This window comes from Halichoerus grypus, chromosome 12 (assembly GCF_964656455.1).
Source record: "Halichoerus grypus chromosome 12, mHalGry1.hap1.1, whole genome shotgun sequence".
Lineage (NCBI taxonomy): Eukaryota > Metazoa > Chordata > Mammalia > Carnivora > Phocidae > Halichoerus > Halichoerus grypus.
The window spans coordinates 92,558,103-92,584,364 of record NC_135723.1 but is presented as its reverse complement, the minus strand read 5'-3'; the positions used below and the strand labels follow the sequence as shown (position 1 = coordinate 92,584,364).

General features: G+C 52.2%; 1 protein-coding gene across 1 annotated transcript in view; it reads right to left on the bottom strand.

Annotated features, from left to right (window-relative positions):
• Window positions 1-2,899: 2,899 nt before the first annotated feature.
• Window positions 2,900-26,262, bottom strand: part of TBXAS1 (thromboxane A synthase 1) — a 157,787-nt gene continuing 134,424 nt past the window's right edge. The window contains exons 11-14 of the mRNA XM_036123789.2: window positions 10,775-10,866; window positions 6,949-7,086; window positions 5,392-5,554; window positions 2,900-3,143 (exon numbers count right to left, since the gene is read on the bottom strand). Of these exons, the coding sequence (XP_035979682.1) occupies window positions 3,069-3,143; window positions 5,392-5,554; window positions 6,949-7,086; window positions 10,775-10,866 (468 nt within the window). The 3' untranslated portion in view covers window positions 2,900-3,068. The remainder of the gene's footprint in view (window positions 3,144-5,391; window positions 5,555-6,948; window positions 7,087-10,774; window positions 10,867-26,262) is intronic.

The following is a 26,262-nucleotide window of genomic DNA, read 5'->3' as shown; positions in this document are numbered from 1 at the left end:
GTGGGCGACAACCAAAGCTCATTCTTCAGCATCTATTTATCGAGCACCTGCGGGGTACAGACACTTTTCTGGGTGTTGGGATATAACAGAGCCCCCAGTACTGGCCTTGGGGGCTGTGTGTGTGACTTATCCTAAAGCTGATGAACCTGAAGGTTCAGGGCCACTCACTTGCTGGGGCTTCTTCCACAACCATAAGAGGGGCCCTAACTATATGGCCACATGGTCCTACATCTCTGTTAAATTTGCAAAAGTTACATATTCATATTTTTTTTCTTTCCCCCAACCGCTATGAATTTCAAGTTCCACAAAACCCAGATTGACTACTGAGCAGCGTGTGTTGTGGACATGGAGGGGTGGGTGCGTTCTGAGTGTGTCTTGCACACATAGCAGTCGATGGGAGTCTCTGTTTTTTTTGTTTTTTTTTTAAGATTTTATTTATTTGACAGAGAGGGAACACAAGCAGGGGGAGTGGGAGAGGGAGAAGCAGGCCTCGCGCTGAGCAGGAAGCCCGATGTGGGGCTCGATCCCAGGGCTCTGGGACCATGACCTGAGCCGAAGGCAGCCACTTAACCGACTGAGCCACCCAAGCACCCCGTCGATGGGAGTCTCTGCTGGGCACTGGCTGGCTCTGCTCCAGGGAGGAGGGGCGGGCAGGGCAGCTCTGTGTCATGAGGTGGCTCTCCCTGTTGGTCTCCGGGTTCAGTCCTCAGCAATGGGCTCCTCCTCCTCCTCCCCTACACCCTTCTTGCCCATCCCCCCACCTTCCTAATACAGTGTGTCCACTTCATGGGACGCCTCCGCTTCTGTCATTTGGCCTCAAGTTCTCAGATCCAAGGCTGTTGAGTTTTTCCATCTTTGGAACAGGTGTAGGGAATGCCCTGGAACCTTACACAGGTCAGCTAATCAAGGCAGAGAAGAACTGAATTCTATGACCAGAAAAATGTAGCAACAGCAGTACTATCTTACCCAACCTGTTGGGCTCGTCACCTGGTTGGACATGGTATGATTTTCAGAGCCACCAAAATATTTACCCCATACCCTGACTGATGAAATTTTATTCACTGCTTTTTGATTGAGTCATGGTCCTACTACAGTGTAGGCGGGGAGGCAGAGGGGTGTCAGGGAGAACCATCAAATCAGGTGCTTGCCTGCTAAGTCTTAAATGTAAATGATCCCATGCTCATTAACCATCTGGCTGCTGGGAGCTGAATGATGGGCAGCAAGGATGGTCCATTGGGGAGTGTGGGTGGGACGGATGGCTGGAGAAACCTGGTGTGGGAGGTGATCACATGCTCCAGAAAAGGCAGTTGAGCTACAAAGACTGCAGGGGCCCTGGATTTGCTCACCTTTCAGAAAGCAAGCCAGGAAGAACACCCACTTGGACCTGAAATTTGAGAGACGGACGGGGTCCGTGTGACCAGGCTGTGGGATCAGGGGGGTGGGCATGTGATGGGACGAAGTCAAAATGATGGTAACTCTCTTGGTGCAAAGAGGCGGTGGCACCCAGGGCAAGTGTGTGTGACCGACTAGTCACGAGGACCTGGCTGAGATCCAGCTAAAGGGTCCTGTGGAGGGTCCAGTCCATGCCATCTCCTGCCCCGTGGTAGCTGGCATTGCACACGGATGGTGGGATTTCAGGGGAGCTAGGGATTGTGGGTTGAAACAGTGGAAGGGCCGAGTCCAGCAATTCTAGAACATGAGGAAGCCTCACTGCTGTGTCTGAAGATGAGAAGCACCTGGACAGAGAAGGCGAGGGAAGCCAATGGATGGAGCTGACAGGCCAGGGGCGCTGGGTGCAGGCTGTGCTCTGAGGAGGGAGCCAGCTGCTCCGTTGGGCCCTTCTCGAGGATGAGGCTCTGTGATGGCCATAGAGGGTCGGGGGCTGGGAGATGGGCAGGCCAGTCAGGAAGGGCAGATGGGTCACCAGGAATGGGAACGTGTGGCTTTCTCCGATGAGTCTGAGCCCCAGGACCAGACATCTAGAAGGGGCTGGGGCCCAGGCAGGAGAAGTGGTGAGAGCAAGGGTGGAGAGAGAGCTGTGTGATGGGCTGGCTGGGACAGCGCTGGGGGACGAGGCTGCCTTCCTGTCTCTGGGGAAGGACTCTGGGGGAAGCATGGGGTCTTCTGGGCTGGAGTGGAAGAGGACCCAATGGCAGAGGCAGCATCCACAGCCATGGATACGTGGAAACCTCTTGTGCCAGCTCTCCTGAAACAGCCTAAAGATGGGTCAGTGTCTGGGTAGCCATGCTTCCCGACTCCTGCTCGGAATGCTATCTATAGGACATTCAGCCCCTTCATGCTGCTCAGATGGTGCAGAGGAGGGGGCTTTGATCGAGGTCAGCTGCCCCGTTTTACAGATGAGGACACAGAGGCACAAGGACGTGGGAAGACCAGCAGCCACGTGGCTGGTGGCAGATGTGGGATTCAACTTGAGAGCCCTTCTCAGCAACATGATAGTTTTAACAAATTCGCTTCTATATTTTGACTCTTTGATCAAAATTAAGAGAACGTCTGATGACTACATTTCAGTCTCTCTCACTCTTCTGTGTATTAAAACCTTATAAAGTTAGTATTATCCTACGTAGGAAAATCAAAGCATAAGAAAGCTTTTGAGCTACTGTTGAAGCTGGGCTTCTGATAAATGTCATTTTTTTAAGTCACACACCCCGAGTGCACCAGAAGCTGAAGAGGCCCAGGAGCTGGTGCCATCCAGGGCAGCTCACCTGAGCGTCCCCGTGTCCTCTGCCCTATAGATTCCTTCCATCCTGAGGCCAGGACTTCCTTCAAAACCCCGAGTTCTCAGTCATTTTGGCAAAAGTACATTTTTTGCTTATTTATCAGCAATCCCTGATGGAGAGAGGTGGATCAGTGGTTTGTACATCATCAGCAAAGTCAAAACTAAGTGCAACAAACATTTATTAAGCATTTAGGAAATATTATATAAAGACCTCTTTTATACTTGCATGTCAGGGACTCTTTCAATTGCTTCAGTGATGTTTTTGCCCAAAATCTGAATTTCCACATGAAGGTTTTCTTTGAATCTGGGAGTGTCCTCATAACACTAACTGTCAGCGGGAGACAATCTTGATGTAGACGCCATTCTTTGGACCTAGGGCAGATTTGGATTCTAGCTGCAGTGGTACCTAAAAGAGAGATGAAGAGACTGGTTACAGCTAACTGCATCTACAGGGAAACTTCTTTGGAACTGGGCCTGGGGTTGTGGAAATGAGGGACAGCAGGGCTGAGTGAGCAAAGCAGCCTCCCTAGCATGGCCCTGAGAAGCCGGCAAAGCTGCATCTCTGGGACACTGGGGGCTGGGGCCCCAGCAGCACACTGGTGCCTGACCCTCTTTCCCATGTTAATAAAATGCTGCCGCTGAGTAAGGAACTTAGCATTTATCCTCCCAAGAAGCCTGCATAAGAAGTAGTAGTATCTCACTCTGCAAAAGAAGAAATGGAGGTTCAACGAGGCCAAGTGACTCGTCCAAGGTCACACAACTGGAAAGTGAAGAGCAAAGCCTCAAACTCTCTCACCTCCCCTCCTCTCACTCCCCGGTGCCCTGGTGGTAACTGAGCAGCCCCCTCTCTTTCCAAGGGGCTTTGGGAGAGTGGCTTCATACTGTCCCCTTCTCATGTGTGCCGTGGTCTAGCCTCACCGCCATTCAGAAAGCTTTCCTCATTAACTTACAAGGCAGATTGATGGTGGACTGGGGACTTGGAAGAAAAGCCAAAGAATTACTCAAGAAGCAGCATGTCCCCTTGAGTCCTGTGTAAAATGATGGTTCAATGGCTAATGTGAATGAACGATTTAAGGGAAAGAAGAATCACCGGGCCTTAGTGTTGGGGTCTTGGTGGGCTTTTCAGATGTCTTTGGGGGCTACAGTTCAAATGGGAGACAAGTTATATCACCAAGAAACAAGATGAACTAAACTTGTGCTATCCCGTATGGTAGCCAGTAGCGCGCATGGCAACTGAGCATTAGAAATATGCTTAGCGCAAATGAGGGGCTGAGTTTTTTACTTGATTATTAAAATTTACATAGCCACATGTGACTAGCAGCTACTGTATTAACACCAGTCTAGACAAACTGGAAACACCATTGGACTTCCAAAAAGGAATCAGTTGGAGCTAGCAAAGTCAGGGAGAGCTTCCTGGAGGAATGGACACCTGAGGTGGGGCTAGGAATGGGAGAAGCCCTGTAAGCAGGACTTCTCAAGGGCCACTTTGGGATCTGAGGGAACACTAAAGGATTTGGAAGATGGGATTAGGCTGGGGGCAGGGAAGTGGAGGCGGGGGATGGCATTCCAGCTAGGGAGGAGTGGGTAAACCCTCCCAGAGTGGGAAGTTGGGGCAGAAAACACAAAGTGGGCTCAGACGAGCTCTCCGTAGATCCAGGAGGCTCAGGGACTCATGCCTGGTTCTTGAGCTGGGGAATGCCAGGCATAAGCAGGGTTTTGGGACAAAGGCTGCTGTACCGTTTGTCAAGATCAAGGGGAAATGAGACAAACCCCAAAAGGAAGTCCTGCACACACGGAACACCTCAGTCATTTGGGGGCCTGCCCTTCTCTCTGTTGGTTTGGCTCTGTGTTTCCAATTTGCCCCTCCCTCTCTCCAGCCTTGAACCCAGTCTCTGTTTGTCAGAGGCAATGTCACTCTCGGACTCTAGAAGTTGTCCACTCATCACTGTGTACTTAGTACCTGCCCCCATTCATGCTCGTGTCCGGCTGTGCAGAGGCCTCCTGAACAGGCATGGAGGGGCACCATGTTCAGGCTGTGTAGGCACAGACACGGCAGAGAGGCAGCTAGAGGGAGAGGAAGGAGGGAGGTTTGGGGGGCGCGCCACATCTGGTTGGAACCCGTTTCTTCGCTCCCTGGCTAGTCGTTCATTTGCTCTTTAACATTCGTTCAGTGAACGCGTGAGCACCTGCGCCGTTCCTCGTGCTGGAGACTGCAACAGTGAATAGGACAGACAGACTTGGTTCCTGCCCTCACAGAGCCTGCAGCCCAGGTGCGTGGCCTCAGACAAGTGACTTAACCTCTCTGAGCTTTGTTTTAGCTCCTCACCTGAAGAATGGGAATAATACAACCTACTCTGGGGGATCCCTGGGTCCTCTTCGCTGAACAGGGAAGAGCTCCAGCCTCGCAGGCGCAGCCTCGCAGAACAGAGGAGGTCGGTCGTAGTAATAGGAACGCAGACTCGGGTTCTGTGCCAGGCGCGTACCGGAGCACTTGTGCGGACCCATTCAACCCTCACACAACAGGACCGGGGCGGGGAGGGGGGGAAGGTGTGATTATTCCCACCCCCCTCACGCGGATCCGGAGGAACTGGCCCGGCACTGAGAGCCGGGGTGAGGACCGCCCCCTCCCTCGGCGCCCCGAGCCGCGGCCTCACCGGCGTCTCCGCGCAGGCCTCGAACCGGAACCGGCGCAGGACGCGCAGCAGCGTCAGCTTGACCTCCAGCAGCCCCAGCCGCACCCCGAGGCAGCTCCGCGGGCCCGCCCCGAACGGCAGGTACGTGAAGGGACGTCGTCGTCGCTGCGCCTCGGCCTTGAACCTGCGGGGGGGGGGGGGGGGCGGGCGGTCAGGGTAGGCCCCGGGACACCCGCCTCCCTTCCCGGGGGGGCCTCGTCAGCCGCTCGCAGTGGCCGAGGGGCCCCTTCATCTGAGGCCGCGCTCCCAGCACGTGGGCCTGAACCCCGTCTCCGTCAACAGACTCCTGTCCCCTCGGGCCCTCGCGCTGTCCCTGAGCTTCCGTCCCGCCCTCTCCTCAATCCCGCAAAGCCCTAGACGGACTGCGGAGGAGAAGGATCACCTGGAAGGCCCTCTTGCCCCCCGCCCCCAGAACGGATTGTGTTGTTAATGAATCTGAAGGCTCACTAGGATCCACCAGGATAAAAGTCTTAAGAATCCACAGGTGGCTCCAGATTCCCCATGAGCCAGAACAGGACACCAGGCGTCACCAGCTCCCTGAGCAGAATCCCTGGGGACCAGCCCTGCCTGGAGGCGGCGTCGTGCGGGTTTATCCACGGAGGCCACCCTGGCCGCCGGCTCCCCTGCCCACACCCGCCTCTCCGGTTCCCGCGGTGAAACTGGAACCACTGGGGGCTTTGTGTTTGGGCCGCTGCAGGAATTCTCCTACCTGCTGTCACATAGCATTTGCCACCTGTGCTCCGGGACAGTAGAGCTGGGTGCCCACACTGTCTTATAATAGCCAGCTCACTTCGGCTTCAGCCCTGGCGCTCGATATTCACCGCGTTCAGCCGGAAATTATTTATCTGGGTCCCGCTGCCCATGGCTTCCCCGGGGCGGGGTCGTAGGGGTGGGGCCTCTTTCCACGGGAATTTGAAATTCCTCAAGGTGGAAACAGGGTCTGTCTGCCCAGCCCTCCCCACTGCCAGATCACACCAGGAAGGGGTAGCCATCGATTCCGATGAGGAGGGTGTGGATGCCTGCTCAGACATTTTCAACCCGGGAGCCTAGAAATGAAATGTAGACAAGGGACCCAATCCACATAGGGGACCAAGGAGTGGGGATCTGGGTCGACCTTGTTAGCATAGCTGGATCTCTTGAGTTCGGGGAGAAATTTCTGTGATTACTCTTGTTTTGGAACAAGCTCCCGATTTTTTTTAAAAAAGGAAATGATGTTTTGTTACGTTCCAGTGCACACCAGCAATTCGATCCTGTGTCCCGTTTCTTGGCTTGAACAGAGGACACCCATTAGAAATTGCCCTGTTACTTGCACTCAGGGCTGCTGAAATGCGAAAACTCTGCATTCTGTTCGGGCCTTTTAAAAATGGTACAGTTATGTCCTTTGGAAATTATGTCTCTCGACTATCTATTTTCCATGACTTTTAACTGGGGACAACTTTACTAAATCTTTGTCTCCCCTTGGCCGCCTCCCCCAAGCGCCTTACACTCGCGTCGCCCATTTGAAGGGACTGAGCTCACCTCTCTGGGTTGAAGGTCTCCGGTTGTGGCCAGTACTCAGGGTCGTGGTGCAGGGCGCCCACAGCCACCTCCACCACGGTGCCCGCGGGGATGTGTTGCCCCCGCACCTCGCAGTCCCGCGCCGCCTCCCGCGTGAACCTGTGGGGACATGTCGGTCACCCCTGCCTTGATGCACAGCAACAAGCAGAGCTTGCCGGCAGCGCGCTGGGGCAAATGGGGTCTGAGCCTGAAGTGTGGAATGGGGGGTAGGGGGACAGGAGGCCCAGCCCTCTTGCAGGGGTGACCAGGATGGTTTCTACCCCCTGCCCCTTAACCTTCTACTGCCCACAACCCTGAAACCTCCAAGCTCTTTAGACTCCTTTGGCCCTCAGTGAATATGCATTCATCCGTCAAGCCTGAAGAGTTCTCTTAGGCCTGCCTGGGGGAACCCACGGGTACCTTTGAAGGGCTTCTCCCTGTGGGAGGCTTGCTGGGTTATGACCCTGGCCACACTTTCCCTCATCTTCTGTCCATGGCTAAGCCTCTTTAAATGGCCCTCACCTACCCCCTCGCTTTACCTAAAGGAAATTTGGGTTTGAACATCTGATCTCCATTCATTGTCTGTGTCACTATGGATAACTTCTACTGAGGACAAAACTTCTGGTCAGATTGTTTACCAAATGCCATGGCACAGTCCGTTTTACACTGTATTTTTAAGGGCCAGACTATAGATGTTTGCACACAAATATAAAATTTCTGAAGAATACCTGAACTTCCACCATGATTTCTTCTAAGGGATGGGACTGGGCTGGAGGATGGCAGGGGACCAGAGGTGCCAACTTTTTCTTCAGATCCTTCTGTATTGTTTAGGCTTTTTTGGTTTTTGTATTTTTTTTTTTTAAGTACAAGCCTACTATTTTCGTAATACAGATAATTACTTTAAAAATTAAAAATTATGCTGGCTTTTATTTCAAATTGTAGGGCTGGACTTTCCTAAATATCTCAGAGGAGATAAAGTTATTATACTAATTACCATTATATTCTGTTCTTGCTTATAAAAAAGAATTAAGAGCAACCCGAGGCTCCTGGCAGCCTTCATTACTCTGTCAGGAACCTTTAATGTAACAAGAGAAGCCAGGACTTGGGGGCCCCCATTCGGATCCTAAGCTACCAATGCTATTAATATGTATACTGCATGGAATCCTGGATTCACATTAATAATACTTCAACAAGAGTTGGTAAGTTTTCTACAGGGGCCATTCTGAGTTTTTTTTTTTTTGGTGGATAATGGTTATCAGTCAAGGTGCGTCAGGGCCTGGGAAAAGACAATGCACTTTTCTGAGATTAAAATAATAAAGTAGAATAAAATAAATAAAATTCGCATTCTATCTGTATTCACCCCCAAATCTGTTGCCTGGGCTGAAGCGAATTGGCCTCTCGTCTGGCTGAGAATAATGATGGCTTGGCTCTCTCCTTTCTGTTGTTTGTTAACAGAAGTCCGCAGAGCTGATAGGATTAAAAATTCCAGCAGAGGGCGCCTGGGTGGCTCAGTTGGTTAAGCGACTGCCTTCGGCTCAGGTCATGATCCTGGAGTCCCTGGATCGAGTCCCGCATCGGGCTCCCTGCTCGGCAGGGAGTCTGCTTCTCCCTCTGACCCTCCCCCTCTCATGTGCTTGCTCTCTCTCATTCTCTCTCTCTCAAATAAAAAAAAAAAAAAAAAAAAAAATCTTTAAAAAAAAAAAAAAAAAAAAAAAATTCCAGCAGAGTAGGTATGGAGGAGGGTGAGGCCCAGGAGCTCGTGGCTTGCCAGGACCGGAGCGGGCTGGAAGCTGGCCCTTCGCCTGGAAGGGCAGTCCTTCTTGCTTTCACCTCATACGTTAGGTGACATATGACTTAGAGTGTGCAGCTTTTCAGAAGTTCTGTCCCACTGTTTCTCACCACTCGTTGGGGGTGGGGGGGGCGAGCAGGCATTGTGTGCCCACTGAACACCCAGGAAGCAGAAGCACAGAACAGCACAGCGCTTACCCAAGGTCACACAGCCCACGAAGGGCAGAGGTGTGAGACTCTCGACTTTCTGTCTGAATTTGTTCTGCGATTACGGAGCACTGGTACTCTATGTGACTTGATGAGGGAGTCAACCAGTTCATCCCAGTTCCCTCATTTCTGTCCTGCCTTCGAGTGAGATCACCCACTGCTGGTTCCCCGGAGCCGTGTGGCCGCCTTTTACGCAGTACTGTTTCTAAGGGTCACTCGGAGAATCGATCAGAGCATTTGGGTGTTGAAGAGCCTGTTCACTTTGTCACTCAGCGCATCTCCGCTACAAGGTCTCACGCGTCGAGTTCTTGATTGGGTTTAGATCCAGGAAAGGACCTGTCTTTGATCACTTTATAGACTTTCCTCCTGCCAGAGAACGCGCCTGTTCAACTCAGCTGGTTTTCCTCTCTGGCAGGAGCCGCGCACCCGAGCGGGGACCTGACCCCCGTTATCGGCCCTCTCTGGGGTCCTGTAAAGTCTTCTTCCCCCTGGATGGCCTTTGTTCTATCACTGAATGTCTTATTTTGAGCTTCATTTTAATGTGTATAGCAGCTGCCCACAGTTCCCTTGGAGGGAAGCTGGATATAAATCATTAAAAAAGCAGGATTGGATGACAGTGCCATGGCTCCCAAGGAAATCAGGGAAGGCCCACAGAATCGGTCTTAACGCCGGCGTCAGGAGAGCGGCCCGGCAAGTGCTGGGGTTTCAGGGCCCTGAAACCCTGTGTGCTTGAGGACCATGTGATTCCACTCACATCTCTGGAATTCTCTGTATTTGCTCCGGGTCCAAACACTTTGGACAATATCTATAATCACACTCTGTATGATGTTTTTGGTTTGGAATATAATGAGATATCTTCAAAGCATCCACATTTTCTCTTTTAGAATGGCAAAAGGTACCTCCATATGGATGATGGGGTATACTAATTTTTAGACCTGCAGAGTGGAACTTATGATAGGTTAAATGCTTTGTGTTGCTTCTTGTTTCTAGAACCTGAAATCTGGTCACTGTTTCCCTCCCTAAAGGCCTGGGGGCCCAAGTTAAGATCCTGTGCTCCATGTTTTGCCTTGTTTAGGGGGAGTTGGAAAGAAGCAGAAGACCAGATTCCTGCTTTCGAGGCACTTACAGGTTGGTGGTGTGAGCAGATGTCCACGGGCGAGATGTTCCAGAGGGGGTGAGAAGTGTCCAAGAATGTAATAGGAAGTACAGTTTGCTCGAAAATGCTGGGGGAGGAGAGGCAAACTGCCCGGGGTAGCGAGGGTCGGGTTGGAGCTCGAAGGATGGGGCAGGGGTGGGTGGCTGGAGAGTGAGGAGCAGCCTCCCAGACTTTGGAATTTTCCCCCTGGAACATCAACTCCAAGGGCAGGGGTTTTATCTGTTTTGTACACGGCCGATTTCCCCATGCTTGGCCCAGCATTCGACTCAACAAATAGTTGCCAAATGAAAGAATGGACAAATGGACGAACAGGCAGGAGGACTAGCAAATGCCATTGAAGGCTACGAGGCCAAGGAGATTGGCTTGGGTTGGGGAGGAAGGTCATGTTAAGAACAGACCAGTGAACCTTTGAGAAGGTAGTTAATGTAGAGGAAAATGAGCCAGACATTTACTGCTATGGTCACTCTGTGGAAGCCACTGAAACCCAAGAAACCCAAGACTCAGGCCTTGCCTTCCAGGAACCTGAGTCCAGCATTCTCGATAACGCAGGTGGTGACAGACTGAGGACTGGTGAGGAGCCTAGACAGTGATGTCCTGAAGGGCCTTTGGGTTGCGGGGGCCTGGGCAGGGGGAGGAGGTGGGGGAGCTCAGGCATACCTGAAAGCCGGTGGGTAAATCCTCAGGGTCTCCGCGATCACCATGTCCAGGTAGGGCAGGCCTTCCTGGAGGCTGCTGTAGTCAGGGGCCGTCTGGGGGAGAGGGGGGTCGTGACAAATGAAGAAAGTTGAGTCCCATTGAGTCCCACAGCTTTCTGGCTTCTCCATTAGCTTTAGAGTCCTGCTCCAACTTCGCAGGCTCATAAACGGAGACTCGGCAAAATGCAGTCAGTACAATCCAAGCTGCGTTAGGTCAGCACCCCGCGTGTTCCCTCGGACTTGTGTCGTGGTGCTGTATGTTACCGCGGACCAGCCCGGCCAGCCTGCGACTTGGGGACCTTGGAGTGTCCTACAGAGAAGTTTGGTTCTAACGCAACGGCGGCAGGCGTAGCTGCGAGCATTGATGGAGAGAGGGTGGCGTGGTGGCTACACACTGCATAGACACGATCTGGCTTAATCCTCCCTGTAGACCCACGAGGCAGCCGCTCTCCCATCTCTCAGATGAGAAAACCGAGCCTCGGAGGGGTGACCACGGGGGCAGTAACTGGTACATCATAAAGTTAAAAAATGCAGCGTGAAATCGCAGATAAAGGAAAAAAGTTCTAGGGGCGCCTGGGTGGCTCAGTCGTTAAGCGTCTGCCTTCGGCTCAGGTCATGATCCCAGGGTCCTGGGATCGAGCCCCGCATCGGGCTCCCTGCTCCGCGGGAAGCCTGCTTCTCCCTCTCCCACTCCCCCTGCTTGTGTTCCCTCTCTCGCTGTGTCTCTCTCTGTCAAATAAATAAATAAAATCTTAAAAAAAAAAAAAAAAGAAAAAAGTTCTAGTGAAATAAAAGACGCATAGTGACAAAACCCAAAGAGCCGTTCTAAGTCAGTAAGAAAAGAAACTCATTAGGAAAATGGGCAAAGGATATGAACGGGCAGAGCATAGAAGGAGAAATAAAGTTGCCGTGATGAAAAATACAAATGAAGACAAGGAGATTTTGCTCTTCAGTCAGGTTAGGAAAGGTCGGGAAATGCAGATTAGATACTCAAGGGCGGAGGCGTGGAGAAGCATGACCCAGCACCCTGTGTTGGGGGGACCCCAGGGTCCCTTGGACAGTGCCCACTGGAGTGAAACTGTCACCCTCGCTGTCACCCCTGGCCTGGGGAGGAGGGACACATGGGATGTGAGCTGGGGAGAAGGATGGGGGGGGAGGGTTAGAATGGGGTCATGGAGGCTTATTCGCGGCTCTGCTGGGTTTCCCCAAGTCCTCCCGCTCACCCCACTCCCTACAGAGCCAGAGTGCATCACCTGCTTGGTTGGTGACCACCTTCTTTCTCTCAACCAGATAGTGCTGCTGCAAGAGCAATCCTCAGCTTGGAGGTTCGCTTCCTTTGACCCCCCCTTCCCAGGGCGGCAGAGGGCAGCACTGGGGGCAAGTCCAGGCTGCAGGCCCCCAGCTGTCCACGGAGGGGCCCTGAGTGGCCCCCGCCTCAGAGAACCATTCTCGGGCCTGCAGCTGGCCACACCATGCCCTGCATGGGTCTAGTGGCTAGCAGAAGGGGGCAGGGCCCCCAGACACGCGTGAGGGCCTGGCTCCCCAGCCCACGCACTACCCCCTTGCATGGGGGAGTGCCTCCTTGGGGACCCTGGGGCACCTCTCTTCTTTCTAATGCTTAGTAGTTTGATTTGTGCTTGTTTCTTCTGGCCTGTGAGTCACAAAATACAAATTGTGTAATTTCAGTGATTCTGCATGTGAGTTAAATGCTCTGATATTTACATTTAAAACTGGCGTTGCGTGACGTAAAGGTGAATGGTAAGATTCATGCTAAAGAAGAAGAAAAAAGGGAGAACCTCTGTATCTACTGTTAATGGCACTTGCCCCTGCCTTTTGAGTGAGGGGCCCCATAGTTCCGTTTTATGTCAAAGAATGGTGGAGTTGGCCATGCAGGCCACGGTTGATTGGCCCGAGGGTGAGCCTCTGACCCAAGGGCACCAGTCTGGAAATTTGGATCTAGTGCAGAGAAAAAGGAGTTTTTGGTCCAGCGGGTGGAAACTGAACACTGGTGAGTCATGATCTGTTGGTGACCATGTTCTGCCTTGTGGATGAATGAGCAGAAAATTCCAGTTGGCTGTGAGACAGAAGAAATGAATTAAATGTGCAGAGAGGCAGAGGCAAACGACAGAGAGAGACACCATATCCTGGTGTCCCTTAGAGCACCGGTTTCTGGTTGCAAGTAGCCCCGTGGGTGGTGGATCAGAACTCTTAAAGCACTTTCTCGTTTATGGCCCCAGTTAGCAACAGCTGAATTCTGTTACCTGCCACCAAAGGACACTTACCAAATGCAGAACATGTAAAATAAATAAATAAGAAATGGTGGTATTGTGTACCAAAATATAGAACTAAATCTCAAAAAGAAAAAAAAAAAAGAAACCAAAAAAACAGATCTGCAAGCAGCGTCCCTAGCAGTAAATGGTATTGGTTCCCCAGACAAAATTTGTGATTTAGAAGCTATCAGCATTTGTCAGAGAAAGAAAGCCTTTAAAAGCAGGCTAAGGGAATTTGATATTATAAAGTCAAAGTCTTCATTTATTCTTTCTCTGGATGAGCTTTCTACTGTACTTCTAAGCTTTTGGCTCAAGATACACATGTAAATATCAGCTTAGTCCAGTGGTTCTCAGTGTGGCTGAACATTAGAAGCAGTGGGACGGCTTTTAATATATAAGGATTCATCTGTTGGTTTGAAGTGGGGCCTGGGCACCAGTTCTCCCTTTGAAGCCCTCCCCCCAACACCCCCCCCCCCCCAGCAGTTGTAATGTGAGCCCTGGGGAGAGACCACTCGCTGCCTTAGTCCTTCTGTGATCTACCCCAGGGATCCTTCCCACGGGAGAAGTGGGCAGATGGGGTGGAGGGAGGCTCACGCCTGCACATTTTAATCAAACCCAGGTGAGGCAATGAAATTCAAGTCCCTATCCCACTGACAGACCATCCACCCATCTGGACCTTTGGCTCCCTGAGTCCTTTTCAGGAAAATTGGGGATAAAGGGGTCCTGCACCAGTCCCGCCAGCAGAGGGCAGCAAGTGTACGGCAAATGGGGACTCCCCAGCAACGCTGGGCCCCTACTCAGAATCACAAATTATACCCCCGAAAGACTTAGGAATCGTGAATCCAAATTCTTCATTATGGAGATGAGAAAAATGAGACCCAGAGAGGGAAGCCTTCGAAGCCAAAAGCACACAGATAGAACCTGAAGTAGAAAACCCATGTCCTTATTCATTTAGCAGTCCCTCCATAAGCCCCTACTTAGCCTGTCAGGTGCAGGGCAAGGTGCTGAGGATCCAAAAATGATCAAGTCTCTGCTCTTTGGTGAAGCTGCCTTCTATGCAAATCATTATACTGAATGTGGAACGTGTTCTAGAACAGACTTAGGAGGAATGGGAAACAGAGTTCTGTTTGAGAACTCATTCACTCATGTATTCGTTGGACATGTGCCGAGTTGGTGCAGACTGTTGGCCAGGCACTGTGCTAGGCACAGGGCACATCACTTTGACACATGGGGACCCTCCCCACCCTCCTGGACCTCACCGTCCATCTCAGGACGCAAAGCAATGGGGAGGGTTAGAGAGTGGTGAGCACAAGGCTCTGTGAGAGAACAGAGGACAGACATCCCAGGCATTTGGGATCAGGGAAGCTGACAAAAGGAAGTGATGCCTAAACTGAGATCTTTAGGATGAATAGAAGAAGCCAGTGAAAAGTGGGTGGGTTTGTTTGGATGCTGGTTCAAACAAACCAATCTAAAAAAAAAAAAAAATCCATGGGTCCATCACAGGACCCTGACCCCTGACTGGGTATTCAATTCGATACACTTAGGAAATTATGGTTCATTTGTATTTAGTGTGATGATGGTATGGTGGTCCTGTTTTAGAAAAGAGCCTTTGTATTTTAGAAATACAGAATGAAATAGTTACCGATGACATGATAGGACATCTGGGATTTAAAAAAAAACAAAACCTGGAAGTGAGGGAAGGTGGGGAAATGGATGAAAGCAGAGGGGTCGCAGTGGACTCTCATGGACGCTGGGTGAGGGGGACAGAGTTCTCCCAAGTGGTCTTCTAATTTGTCTAGGTTAAAGTTTTCCTTCAGAAAGAAAAAAAGCTGAAACACTAAATAGCAATGTAAATAACAGTAGTGTGTGGAGTAGCTCCATGCAAAGACTTGGAGCTGCGCTAAAGAATTAAACATGTTTAAAATAGCAGCGCCATCCTCGCAGGCAGGAGGCTGGGAGCCGGGAGCTGCGCTTTCTGGCCCAGCCCCTCCCTTGCTGTCGCCCTTGGTGCTCAGACCCTCTGTGCTGGTAAGGGCTGAGGAGGGCCCGCTTGGCCTGGAATGTCAGGAGAACCCAGGGGGCTTTCTGAGCAGAGTATCCTCTCATTTCAAGCCAGGAAGCACTTTAAGCATCTGTGTCTCCAGAAGATAACGTTAAAAAAAGGGATCCCTGAGGGTTCTCCCTGACTCCTGTTGCATGGGCCATACTACTCAGAATTAGAATCAACCTGTCCTGCCTCCCACCCAACGGGGATGGTTGCTGCTGCAGCCTCTCTCCCTGACCTTGGCCATGCCTCGGGGTGGTCACTGGGTCCAGCCAGGGTCTCCGTCCTGGATCCATCACCCAGCAGCTGTGGCCTGGGGCCGGTTGCCAAGGCAACATCAACAGGTCACCGGGCCTGTAAGTTGGGGTCATGCCCAGCTCGCAGGGCAGGGCGAAGGAGACGGTAAGGTGACGGGTCTCTGGAAACCGTAATGCACCAAATGAGCAGATAATCCTTCTGTTTGAATGTATTCCGTGGCAGGGAGCTCATTTCACCACCAGGCCTTCCGTGGCACGTATTAAAATGACTCTATAAGGACGTGTTAAGGAAGAAAGTGATTTTAAAATCCTATAAAACTTATTTCAGCTGGGACTTATTTCATAAAATAAGTAACTGCGCTCTTAGAAGGTTGAAAATAGATATTAAATATTTATTATTATCCGATAGTGGGAAATACTGATTAAATAGTAAATATTTGATTGCTAAATATTGGGGAAAATAGAGATTAAAACATAAACTGAATCTTTGCCACATGGTTTACATTCTCAATCCAAAGTTCCCTAATTTCCCAGAAGATTTTTTTCCATCTATATTTGATTTTCAGTGGGCAGTAACTTCTAATTTTATTTCTAAGGTCCTTGGTCTCTTAGTCTTTTTATCACATAGCTTAGATCTGTAAACCAATATTTAAATGTGATGGATAAACCTGATGGTTAAGGGAACCTCGTGGAAAATCTATGGGTAAATCCTTTTAAATAAGAAATAATACTATTTCCTGACCTATTAATGTCATTTTGCCACATTTAGATTCTTGTGTGCCATTTTCTCTGAGACCTAGACACACACACACACACACACACACACACACACCCCCTCCCTGAGTCACTCACACCTACACATACACCACATGCTGCGTGTGTGCACATGATAGGATGTGGAGAATAAAGGAGAAAAAGAAAACAAAAATGTCACTGCTTTCAAAAAGATTTTTCCTGGAGATTCAGGGAACCTAATAGAAAAATTGACGTTTTCTTATTCTGCTAAAGGAAACAGAAGTGGGGGCGGCTTCAGGTTTGTCCTCCCCAAGCAGTTGGACTGGTAATGGGGCATTTGTCGCCGGATGCGGTGTTACAGAAAGTGGGCTCCGTTCTGCCCTCCAGACTCGGGGAACTTGAAATCCCTTAAGACCCGGCACTCTAGCCTGGGGACAGCCAGGGCTCATACAGCCCATAGGAAGAATAAAGATTTCCATTCGCTCTCATTCTCTGGGGAACATAAGACGACAATATGAAACCAAACCATGGAAAATGGAGCAACCCTGGATTTGCCCTTTTGACCACTGACCCAGCAGAAAAGCCCCTCCCCTTGTGACCAGTCTCCTGAGATGAGCACTGAGTCCCGCGGGCGAGGCCCGAGCGGGGACCTCGGCTCCTCGGGGACCTGGGCTCCTCGCTGACCGGTTCTCTAAACAGAGGCTCTGACTTGCTGTCTTTGAGAGTCCAGCAATGGGCCCGTGTGAGCTGGTCCAGGTTGGGGGCAAGAGGCAACGGGGGTCGGAGGGATGATCTTTCAGCATCACTGCCTTGCCTCGCCGATGCCCAGAAAGTCCTGCGTGCTAATTTAAAGAATGTGGCAGACTTAGATGCAGCCATGCGTCCATACCTTAGAAAAAGTAATTAGGAGAGTGTATATAGTATCTATTTACACCCACTTTAAAGGAAAGGAGACAGAACCCATGTCACGTAAACCTGTGGATTATTCCAGGAGCTCTTGTACTCTGAGGGCTGGGCCATTAAGGGATTAGGTGAGGGGATTGTAATGAAAGAACATAACCCTGCCTGTGTGCGCACTCACACACACACACACACACACACACACACACACGCAAGCACACACCCCGCAAGTGCTAGCCCTTCACCACCGATGGCCCTGGCTGGAGCTTTATTGATGTCCCTGACTTCCCCCAGGAATTCCTGTCTTCACAGATCTAAGATAGCAATAGCTTTGTCTCTCGCAGTAGTTGACTGTGCACAGAAGGATTTTTACATCTGTTATACCATTGGGTCCTGACAACTGCACCGTGCGGTAGGTAGGGAGGTAGGGCAGTTTTTATTGCCTATTTTATAGATGAAAAAAGAAAAGATTCAGAGAGGTTAGTGACTTATCCAAGGTCACACAGCTGGTGAATGGCAGAGTCAGAACTAAATCCAGATCTTCAAATCCCATGACTTGTCCATCATGCTGTACTGCCTCGACCTCCCTCCCGCTCCCCTCTCTCCCTCTTCCCCTTCCTCGCTCCCTCCCTCCCTCCCTTTCCTTATGTATGTTTTTTGGAAGAATAGCATGCAGACAGAAAAAAAAACCGCACAAACTAAAGCGCAGAGTTCAGTGACTTTTCACAAGGCGAGCACACCTGTGTACCCGCGTCCGGCTCAAGACCCCAGACATCGCCAGCATTCTGGATCACCGCCGTGACCCCATCCAGTCACAGCCCCCGCCCCCCTCAAGGGCAACCACTATCCTGCCTTCTAACTCGAGAGATTACTCTGCCTTTTAAAAATCTGCATCTAGGACGCCTGGGTGGCTCAGATGGTTAAGCGTCTGCCTTCGGCTCAGGTCATGATCCCAGGGTCCTGGGATCGAGTCCCGCATCGGGCTCCCTGCTCAGCGGGGAGCCTGCTTCTCCCTCTCCCTCTGCCTCTCTCTCTCTCTCTCTGACTCTCATGAATAAATAAATAAATAACATTAAAAAGAAAAAAAAATCTGCATCTAAACAGAATATGCACGATGTAGGCTTTTGTTGGGCGTGTGTTGGCAACTCACCCACATGTGAGGCGGGGCACTGACGTGTGTCCACTCTCGTGTTCAACAGTGGGTGGACATTTGAGTTGCCCCAGTTTGGGGCCATTATAAATAAAGCTGGACATTGCTGCAGATGTTTTTTGGTGGCCATGTGTCCCCCCTTCTGCAGGGTCTATGCCTAGGAGCGAATTTGCTGGGTCACAAGGAATGTGTATGTTCAGCTTTAGTAGATATTTTGGGCAGTTTTACATATTGGGTGTACATCTTGCCTGAAATTTTAATGGCTGACCTGTTGAACACACGCCCGTTCCCTTGATCACATCTCACTGTGGGCTCCCCCTAGCCCCTGCTTCCCTCCGCCTGCCCCTCCAACATGCTGAAACCCAACCACTGTCTCTATTCCAGGAAAGGGTTGAGAGAAAAAATGGCGTATTATTGGGGGAGCAGAGTTATTTATCCCTATAGTGGGCATGGAGGGAAGAGGAGAGGCAGGGACAAACAAGACACTTCTAATCACCTGGTTTTTCAAAATTGTCCCAATTATCAGACATAAGCACTCATAAGCATAAAATTCCCAGATCAACTAGATTCGAGTCGTTGGATTATCTGCTGTTATGTAATATTTAGGATTCTGTTCTCTCCATTAACAGCCGATTTTATATGATGTTTAAAGAACTAAGCCCCTAAGTAAATGACCGTTAAATCACCCTGCTCACCTTCTCTGCACTGGGGAGAGTTTTGCATTTAATTTGCAGAGAAATTCTTTTTGTTCACTCTCTCCCCACGTAGACAGTGAGTACGTTTATGACATGGGTGTGGCATGTCCTTAGCAGCGTGTGGGGGTGGGGAGGGGGGAAGAGAGGAGACAAGACCCAATCCCATACATTCAACTCACTATGTATTTGGGAAACCATTTACTTCTTTATTCAGAGATATATTATTATGGTAATAGGGAGCCACTGAAGGTTTGATGAGCAGAGGTGACAGGCTGAAAAATGGTATTTTGTGCTCTGACAATGACGTACAAGAGGACAGTTGGACGAGCTGGTCAATAGGACAATAAGATGGGAGACTATTGCAATAGTCCCGGCAGGAATGAAGAGCTCTGATGAGAGTACAGCAGTCAGAGTGGGCATGGGGTTGAAAGGGAAGCTATATAAACAGTGATTTTCCATCTTGGCTGCTCCCCACTGAGGCCGGAGCCCCACCCCAAAATATTCAGCATTAATTGGTGGATTGGTGTGCAGGGGTTGGTAGTGTTCTAAAAGCTCCCCGGGAAATTCTCATGTGCAGCCTGAGACAGAGTCCCTGTGATTTTATTTATTTATTTTTTAATTTTTTGAAGATTTTATTTATTTGACAGAGAGAGAGAGCACAAGCAGGGGGAGCAGCAGAGGGAGAGAGAGAAGCAGGCTTCCCGCGGAGCAGGGAGCCCGATGTGGGGCTTGATCCCAGGACCCTGGGATCATGACCTGAGCCGAAGGCAGACGCTTCACCGACTGAGCCACTCAGGCGCCCCGAGTCCCCATAATTTTAAAGGAAGACTTGCCAGGGGAGGTGAGTCTTCACATGTAAGGAGGCAGGGAGTGAAGTGATGAAAGCGATCCCTAGGTTTCATTCCTGGGTGGCCGAAAGCTGGAAGGAGGACGGGTCCAGGCGAGGCTGCCCCTCCAGGAGAGCTCTGCTTTGGCAGGCTTGTGCGGGGGGGCCCCAGGGGATATGGGGCCCAGCTCAGCTGCACAGAGGGGGATGAGTCCCCTGGGATGGGGGTCAGAAAGAAAAGCAGGGCACTGAGGACTGAACCACAGGGCCACCCAGGGAAAGGAGGCTGAGGGACTGGAAAGGAAGGGACTCTGGACGGAGTCTTGGACACCAGCCACGGACACAGCCACAGAGATTAGGGACAAGGAAAGGACACTGCCTCAGTCAGCTGAGTGGGGGAGGGGAGACCAAAGCCAGCTCCAGATGAGCACCGGGAGAGGGGATGGAGCAAGTGGGAGCGAGCTGGGGCTGACGCACCCCTCCCAGAGGCACACTGAAAGAATCTGGGTGGCGGGGGGACCCGAGCAAGCCAAGGGCAGAAATGAGAGCAGCAGACACGCGACAAAGGAAAAGCACGTGCTGCCCCTCTAGTTAGTGGGGCGGACCCAGGCCCAATGGTGTAAGGCCCAGGGAGAACGATTTTGACTCAATATAGGGAAGGATTTTCCAGTGACTAGAACTTAATGAAATAGGCAAGGCCCCTTGGCCACTGGAGATTGTCAAAAGTTGTCACTAAGCATCTGAAAAGGTCGCTGGAGGGTATTCATGGGTCCCTCATCAAAAGGAGGTGGACGTGGGCAACCCCGTGGTGCCTTCCACAGCTAGGATGGTCCGAAGCATCACGAGCACCCTCAGCCCCACCCCATCTAGTCAGGGACAGCCTGTGACACTAGCAGGTCCTGGGTCACTTGCCGGCCGAGGAAATGTCACGTGAGGGTGGAAGGTGATCCGCTTGCTCTCTTTACCCCCCTCCTCCGCCCCCAGCAGCCCCGTCCCTCATTCCTGTGTGCATCTCCATTGCTCCGTCTAGAAGTCTGAGGCCAGGTCATGTACTGTTTGGGGAAATGGTAAACAAAGATAAGAGCTTTAAGCACTGGAATTTATTTTTTATCCACTCGGCCTAAAAGCCACTGTGTGTTAAATTTAGAAAGCTGGCTTTCCAGACCCCTCCCCACCCTCCTGTTTCCTGCCTCCTCTTTACCGCCCCTGCTTGCAACGCAGTCCCGCTGACCATGGAATAGGAAATGTGTTTGGAAAGCTCAGGAGTCTTTGGAGGCTGCCTGCCTGGATGTTTATAGAAATGTATCATCTGCGGGCCTGGGAGAGAGGGCCATTCCCTCTGATCACCAGCTCTCCTCACCATCCCAGCAGCAGCCGTCTCTACCCAAATATTTACCCAAACGTCCTCCAGGCAGGGCCACAGTGCTTCTGCCTCTCGCTGTCTGGAGGCGAGATGCTCCCCCAGGGAAGCAGCCACATTTACAGCAGACCCCCTTACAATTTATTTACAAAGGTCTCCCTCACGCCTGGGAATCTATAATTGAACAGCTCTCTTTTCTATGTAGGTTAAATCCCTTTGCAACCAACTCCAAGAACCTGTAGAAATCCTTTTGTCGGGCTGGAATTCTGTTGTATTGAATATTGTTGGAAATAAATGAGCCATTGTCTGGGCTGAGAATTTTCTGGTTAGATAGAGATCTCCACTGTGATGTGATTTATTGTGGCAGGATTTTTTCTTTTTTTTTCTTTTTTTTTTTCAGCTCATTTTAAATTCCCTCTTGCCTGCTCAGTCCATTTTTCCCATCTCAGGGTATAAGTGGGGAGGGCTAGGCCCAAGCTAAAAAAAAAGGAAAAAAGTCTCCTTTGCCCACGATTGCTGTCCAGAGGCCCGAGTGGAGTCTGATACCAGATTTTAATGGAGAAGGGCAGTATGTCTGCTGGCTGGCTTCGGGGGAAAAGAGTGGCCGACCCTGGCCCCTGGCACGTGAGTGGGAGATTAGTCCCAGGACCATAAAGAGACTCGGAGCCTCAGAAGGTCCATGAGTTCAATCCCCCAGCCCCCACGGTACGGACGAGGACCCACAGCTCAGAGAGGTGGGGTGACTTCCCCCCGCCCGTGTCCACGCAGAAATACTCATTTACTGCTCTTACAAAAAATAATCCCCCTAATCCAGCTACCCTTTAAAATATATCCAACCCTCACTGTGAGTAAGTTTTTGAAGTTAAAATTAACAAAAGAAAACAAAACAAAACAGAAGGAACAATTCACTGTCTTTCTCTTTTATAATCAGTTCTCCATTTGTAATTCCCTTGCTTTGGGACATGAGGCGGGGAGTGCATGAATCAGATTCGCTTGTTTCTACAAATGCTGGTCAGGGACCCTGTGAGACCCCCGTAGCTGCAGGCGTGGGGTCGTCCCAGCAGAGAAGGACACAGCTGTGCCAGTGAGAATTAAGAATTCAGTGGGGCCGCCTTGGGGGAGATGCCGGGGAGAGAGGCCTCCCCACTCCTGTGACCAGAGGAGGGAGAAAGGTGCTAGAAGGTAGATGCTGGAAGACAGGGCAGAGGCACTTGGTGACCTGCCTCAACTCTTCCCTGAGCCAAGAGCCTCCCAGAACCCTCGTGTCCCCTGGTAAGATCCCACTCTGCCCCGGAGGAGATGGAGGTGCCCAGAGCCTGCGTGCCAGGGCCACACGCTGGGAGAGCTGGTGTTCAGCCTCGTACCCTCCACGGTGGCTGCCTCCCCAGCTCTCCCACCTGACGCAGTTTTAGCCCTTGCCCTTTCTCTTGTAGCTGGCGTCTTTTAGTGAAAAGGATTCCTTGCCAGGAGTGGCCTCCACGGTGGTGGCGGTGGTGGTGAAGCTAAGTAAACATGGGCCGGAGTAACGGCTGACATGCGCTTCCCGAGCCCACAGACACAACAGAGTGTCCCTCCCTCCCCCTGGAGCTGGAGGACTGGGCTTGGATATAGAAGAATGAGGTTCTTGGGGGAAAGGCCCCCCTTTCTTTGTAATTAAATTTGGCCGTGAGAGGAGACTCACTGAACCACAGATAGCGCGTGCCTCAGAGCCTTGGTAGTGATTTCTGTTCAGAGGAGCTGAGACGCTGAATTCAGCCTCTGGTTTGCTGGGAGGGGGCTGGGCCTCGGTGAAGGGGGGCCGCGAGGCCCAGAGGGAAGGCTCGGCCGGCCTGCAGGTGGCCCCCACCGGGCCTTCGGAACGGCAGATGTTGGCAGATGCTCCCCTCATACCACATTTCGAGATGTGGAGGGCTCACCTCCCTGGAGTGGATGTGGGGGGAGATGGCAGTCACTCTGCCATCCTTGTCCTGCCCACGTGCACTTCCTAGGCCTGCAGGTGGGGAGGGAGGGTCACAGGGAGACTGCCCTGCAAATGAGAGCCCCGCACCCCATCCCTCATGGAATGGGAGGCTGAGTGCTCCCAGCCAGGTCTCCCCTCCCATCCCCCCATCTGCTGGGCAAGCTGGACCTGCGGACCCCTGAGGCATCCGACAAAGGCTTTAGTTAGGGGCTCCGCCAGGGCTCCTGTGGACAGAGCTGCCGAGCACGAGCCCTCAGGGGCTTCAACCCAGTCCCCACTCAGGGCGTAACTTTCGTTAACCATTTTTGTTTTTGTTTTATCTGATACTGGACTGTTCCTTTAATGTAGGACAAAACCCCAAAAGGGTGACTGTGGCCACATGAGGGGACATTACCTCTCCCTCCCCTCCTCTCTATGAAAAATGATTGTTTCTGTGTTCCGATCTTTATGCTTTTATTTTACATATTTATTTTAAAGATCTTTGTAATATCTTTCCTAAGAAGAACTTCATCTGTCCTACAGGGGTTCTCTCAGCAACGTCTGAGGCTCCCGGGATGTCTGCAGACCACCTCTTCTAGACCACCATTGTACTGGGAGCAAGTCCCCCGCACCTGCTGTGTGTGGGCATTGACAGAGGGATGGGGTGCCGCCGGGCCAGTGGGGGCCCCGGAGGGGAAGGAGCCCTGTGGACCCTGCTGTGCCTCGGAGGGCGGGAAGCCCAGAGTGGGGACATGGAGGGGGCACTGTGGGGGCCACCCAACCTGCCCGGGCCGGGGATGGGGGGGATCAGAAACACTTCCTGGAGAAGGGGAGGCTTGTGCTGAAGCAATTTTCCAAAAGCTTTTGTGTTCTTTCGCACAGAAACAATAAAAGCACTTAAACAAGGTCTTGGAGCAGCACTGAACCGAATTCCTTCGCAGGCACGTCGTTTACTGCCGTTTGATCGGAGCGCGTGCTCTCTGCCTCATGGCCGTGGGGCATGGAGCTGGCACGTGTTAATTACGGCCATTTGTTTTGGGGGGTGCAGCTCCCCTGTACCCGGCGAGGCTTCTCACAGGGGCCTGACCTGAAGGTGGGGGCAGACCGGCATCCTCGGAGGTGCGGGAGGTGACCGTGTCACGGCAGGAGGCCCTGGGCAGCGGCCAGCAGGCTGAGGGATTTTTGCAGGCTCCTAGGCCCAGGCAGCCAGGGGTCAAGGCCACAGCCATGGACAGGGCAGGGGAGGAGGTGTGGGCAGGGAGGGAAGCAGGGGTCCCTTGGGGACAGAGACGCAGCCCTAAGGAGGTGGGCACGGCTGAGCTGGGCTGGGCACGTTTGCCAGGTTGTATTTCCTGCCCATCAGGGGGTGACAGCAGGTGGCCCCAGGAGCTTCTGGGGCAAGGGCCTGGCTGTTCTACAGGGTCCTGGACAGGAGGCCCCCAGGGGTCAGGACCAGAGGTGGTGGGATGACCTCCCAGCAGACATGAGGAGGCCGGACCCCCTAGAGGACATGAGGGTCACGTCCTGCCACACAAGAGACCGATCTGGGAAGCTAGCTGCCACCCCGAGCACCAGGCTCTCGAGCTGCCGCGTTCACCGGGGGCACAGACTGCTGGTGGCTTTCGTGCTGGGGCTGCCGTATCCTGCCCACAAGTGCTGGACCCACCTGCACGGTTCGGAAAGGGGAGGGGGCTGCTGGGCCCGAGCACAGCCCCAGGACCCCCCAACTGCTAGCTGCAGCCCGGGTGCACCGAGGGGCAGGGAAGCCAGTGCCAGGTGATGTGGGGACAAGGCTGGGGATAAGAGAAAGGAAGCCTGGCCTGGGGCAGGGGCGGGGTGGGGGGCGGTTAGAGAGTGGAACCAGCTATGCCCTTGTACGAAAGGAAAGTTCGCAGCTACACTGAGTATTTATTGGCCAATCCTGCGGGGCAGGCACAGGGCGAGTGTCACGCGTATCATTTCACTGAGTTTCCATTTTACAGAGGACAAAACTGAGGCTCAGAGGGGTTTGTGTGCAAGGTCGGGAGGCAGAGAGAGGATGGAGCCTGGCAGAAATAGTGCTGAGTGAGGAAACGCCAAGTCTGCCCTATTCTAAAGGCTGACAAGGCCAAGCCAAGGAAAGCGAGGAAGAAAGCCCTTTTTCTCGTCCTCATCCAAGCAGGACCCGCAGGGATGCGCTGCGCCCTCTGATTGTCCCTCGGGGGAAACGGCAGGAGCATGTAAAAGGGCCAGCTTGGGACTGGAGCACTCCAGAAGCAGGAGGACCTGGGGTCGATGTGGGAGGACAGGACTCTGTGGGTCCTGAGTGTTCAGGAACCCCAGCCAGGGAGACGGGGAGTATGCAGTGGGGCCTCTCCCCGAGAAGCCCGGAGAAGCCCTGACAGAGACCTCACGGGTCCTCCTGGGTGCCCGGCCGAGTGCTCGGGCTGGCGACGGCCCGTCTCATCCCGGATGGGCGAGGGTGTAGGGGGTGCTCCTTGGGAAAGAAGACGGAGCCTCAGAGAATTCTGCAGCCCTGCTCTTGGTGTGGTAGATACAGAGTTTCTGCCTTGTCATAGTCCTGAGCCTTGGACCTTTAGCACCCCCCGAGCGTCTGGGGCGTTCCCCGGCACCGGGCCCACGAGATCACTGCTCTACCCTACGGTCTTCGCAGGGGACCTGCAGGGGGCTCAGGGCTCCCCGTCTCAGGCTGCTTACCCCTCTCCTCTCTCTGGCCCCAGCAGGCTCTGGCTTCTTCACGAAGAGCAATTGCTCCGAGGCTGTCCCTGGGCCAGTGGGGGCCGCCCCTGAGGGTCCTGGCCAGACCAGTAAGTCTATCTGCAAAGTTGACTGAAAATAGCACAGTGCCCAGCTGTTCTTAATTTTTTTTCTAAGGGAAGGGCAGGAGGAAATGGGCTTAAATGACAGCAGGAGGAAGGTCCCTGTGGGATCTTCTCAAGGTTCGTTAACCCCACAACGAGCCATCACCTTCCACAGAAATCCTTCTGGTGTCCGCTCCCTTTGGCCCAGCCCGTGCTATGCCGTGATCTTCCCCCAGTGATCTAAGGAAAGAGAGTCTTTTCCAAAAACTGAGACTAATGGTACCTAGGGTTGGGCTTCCAGTTTGGGAGCTGAATTTTGTAAAACTGGTCAAATCTGCCTGATGAGAAAGCACCATTTGTTACGACAGCTGTCACTGTGCCCTGCGCTCCAGGGGGCCCGTGACCCACACCGTCTTCTAGGCCAATGCCAGGCTGGCCTGGGCAGCCTGCTCTGGTCTTTGGGACCCCCAGAT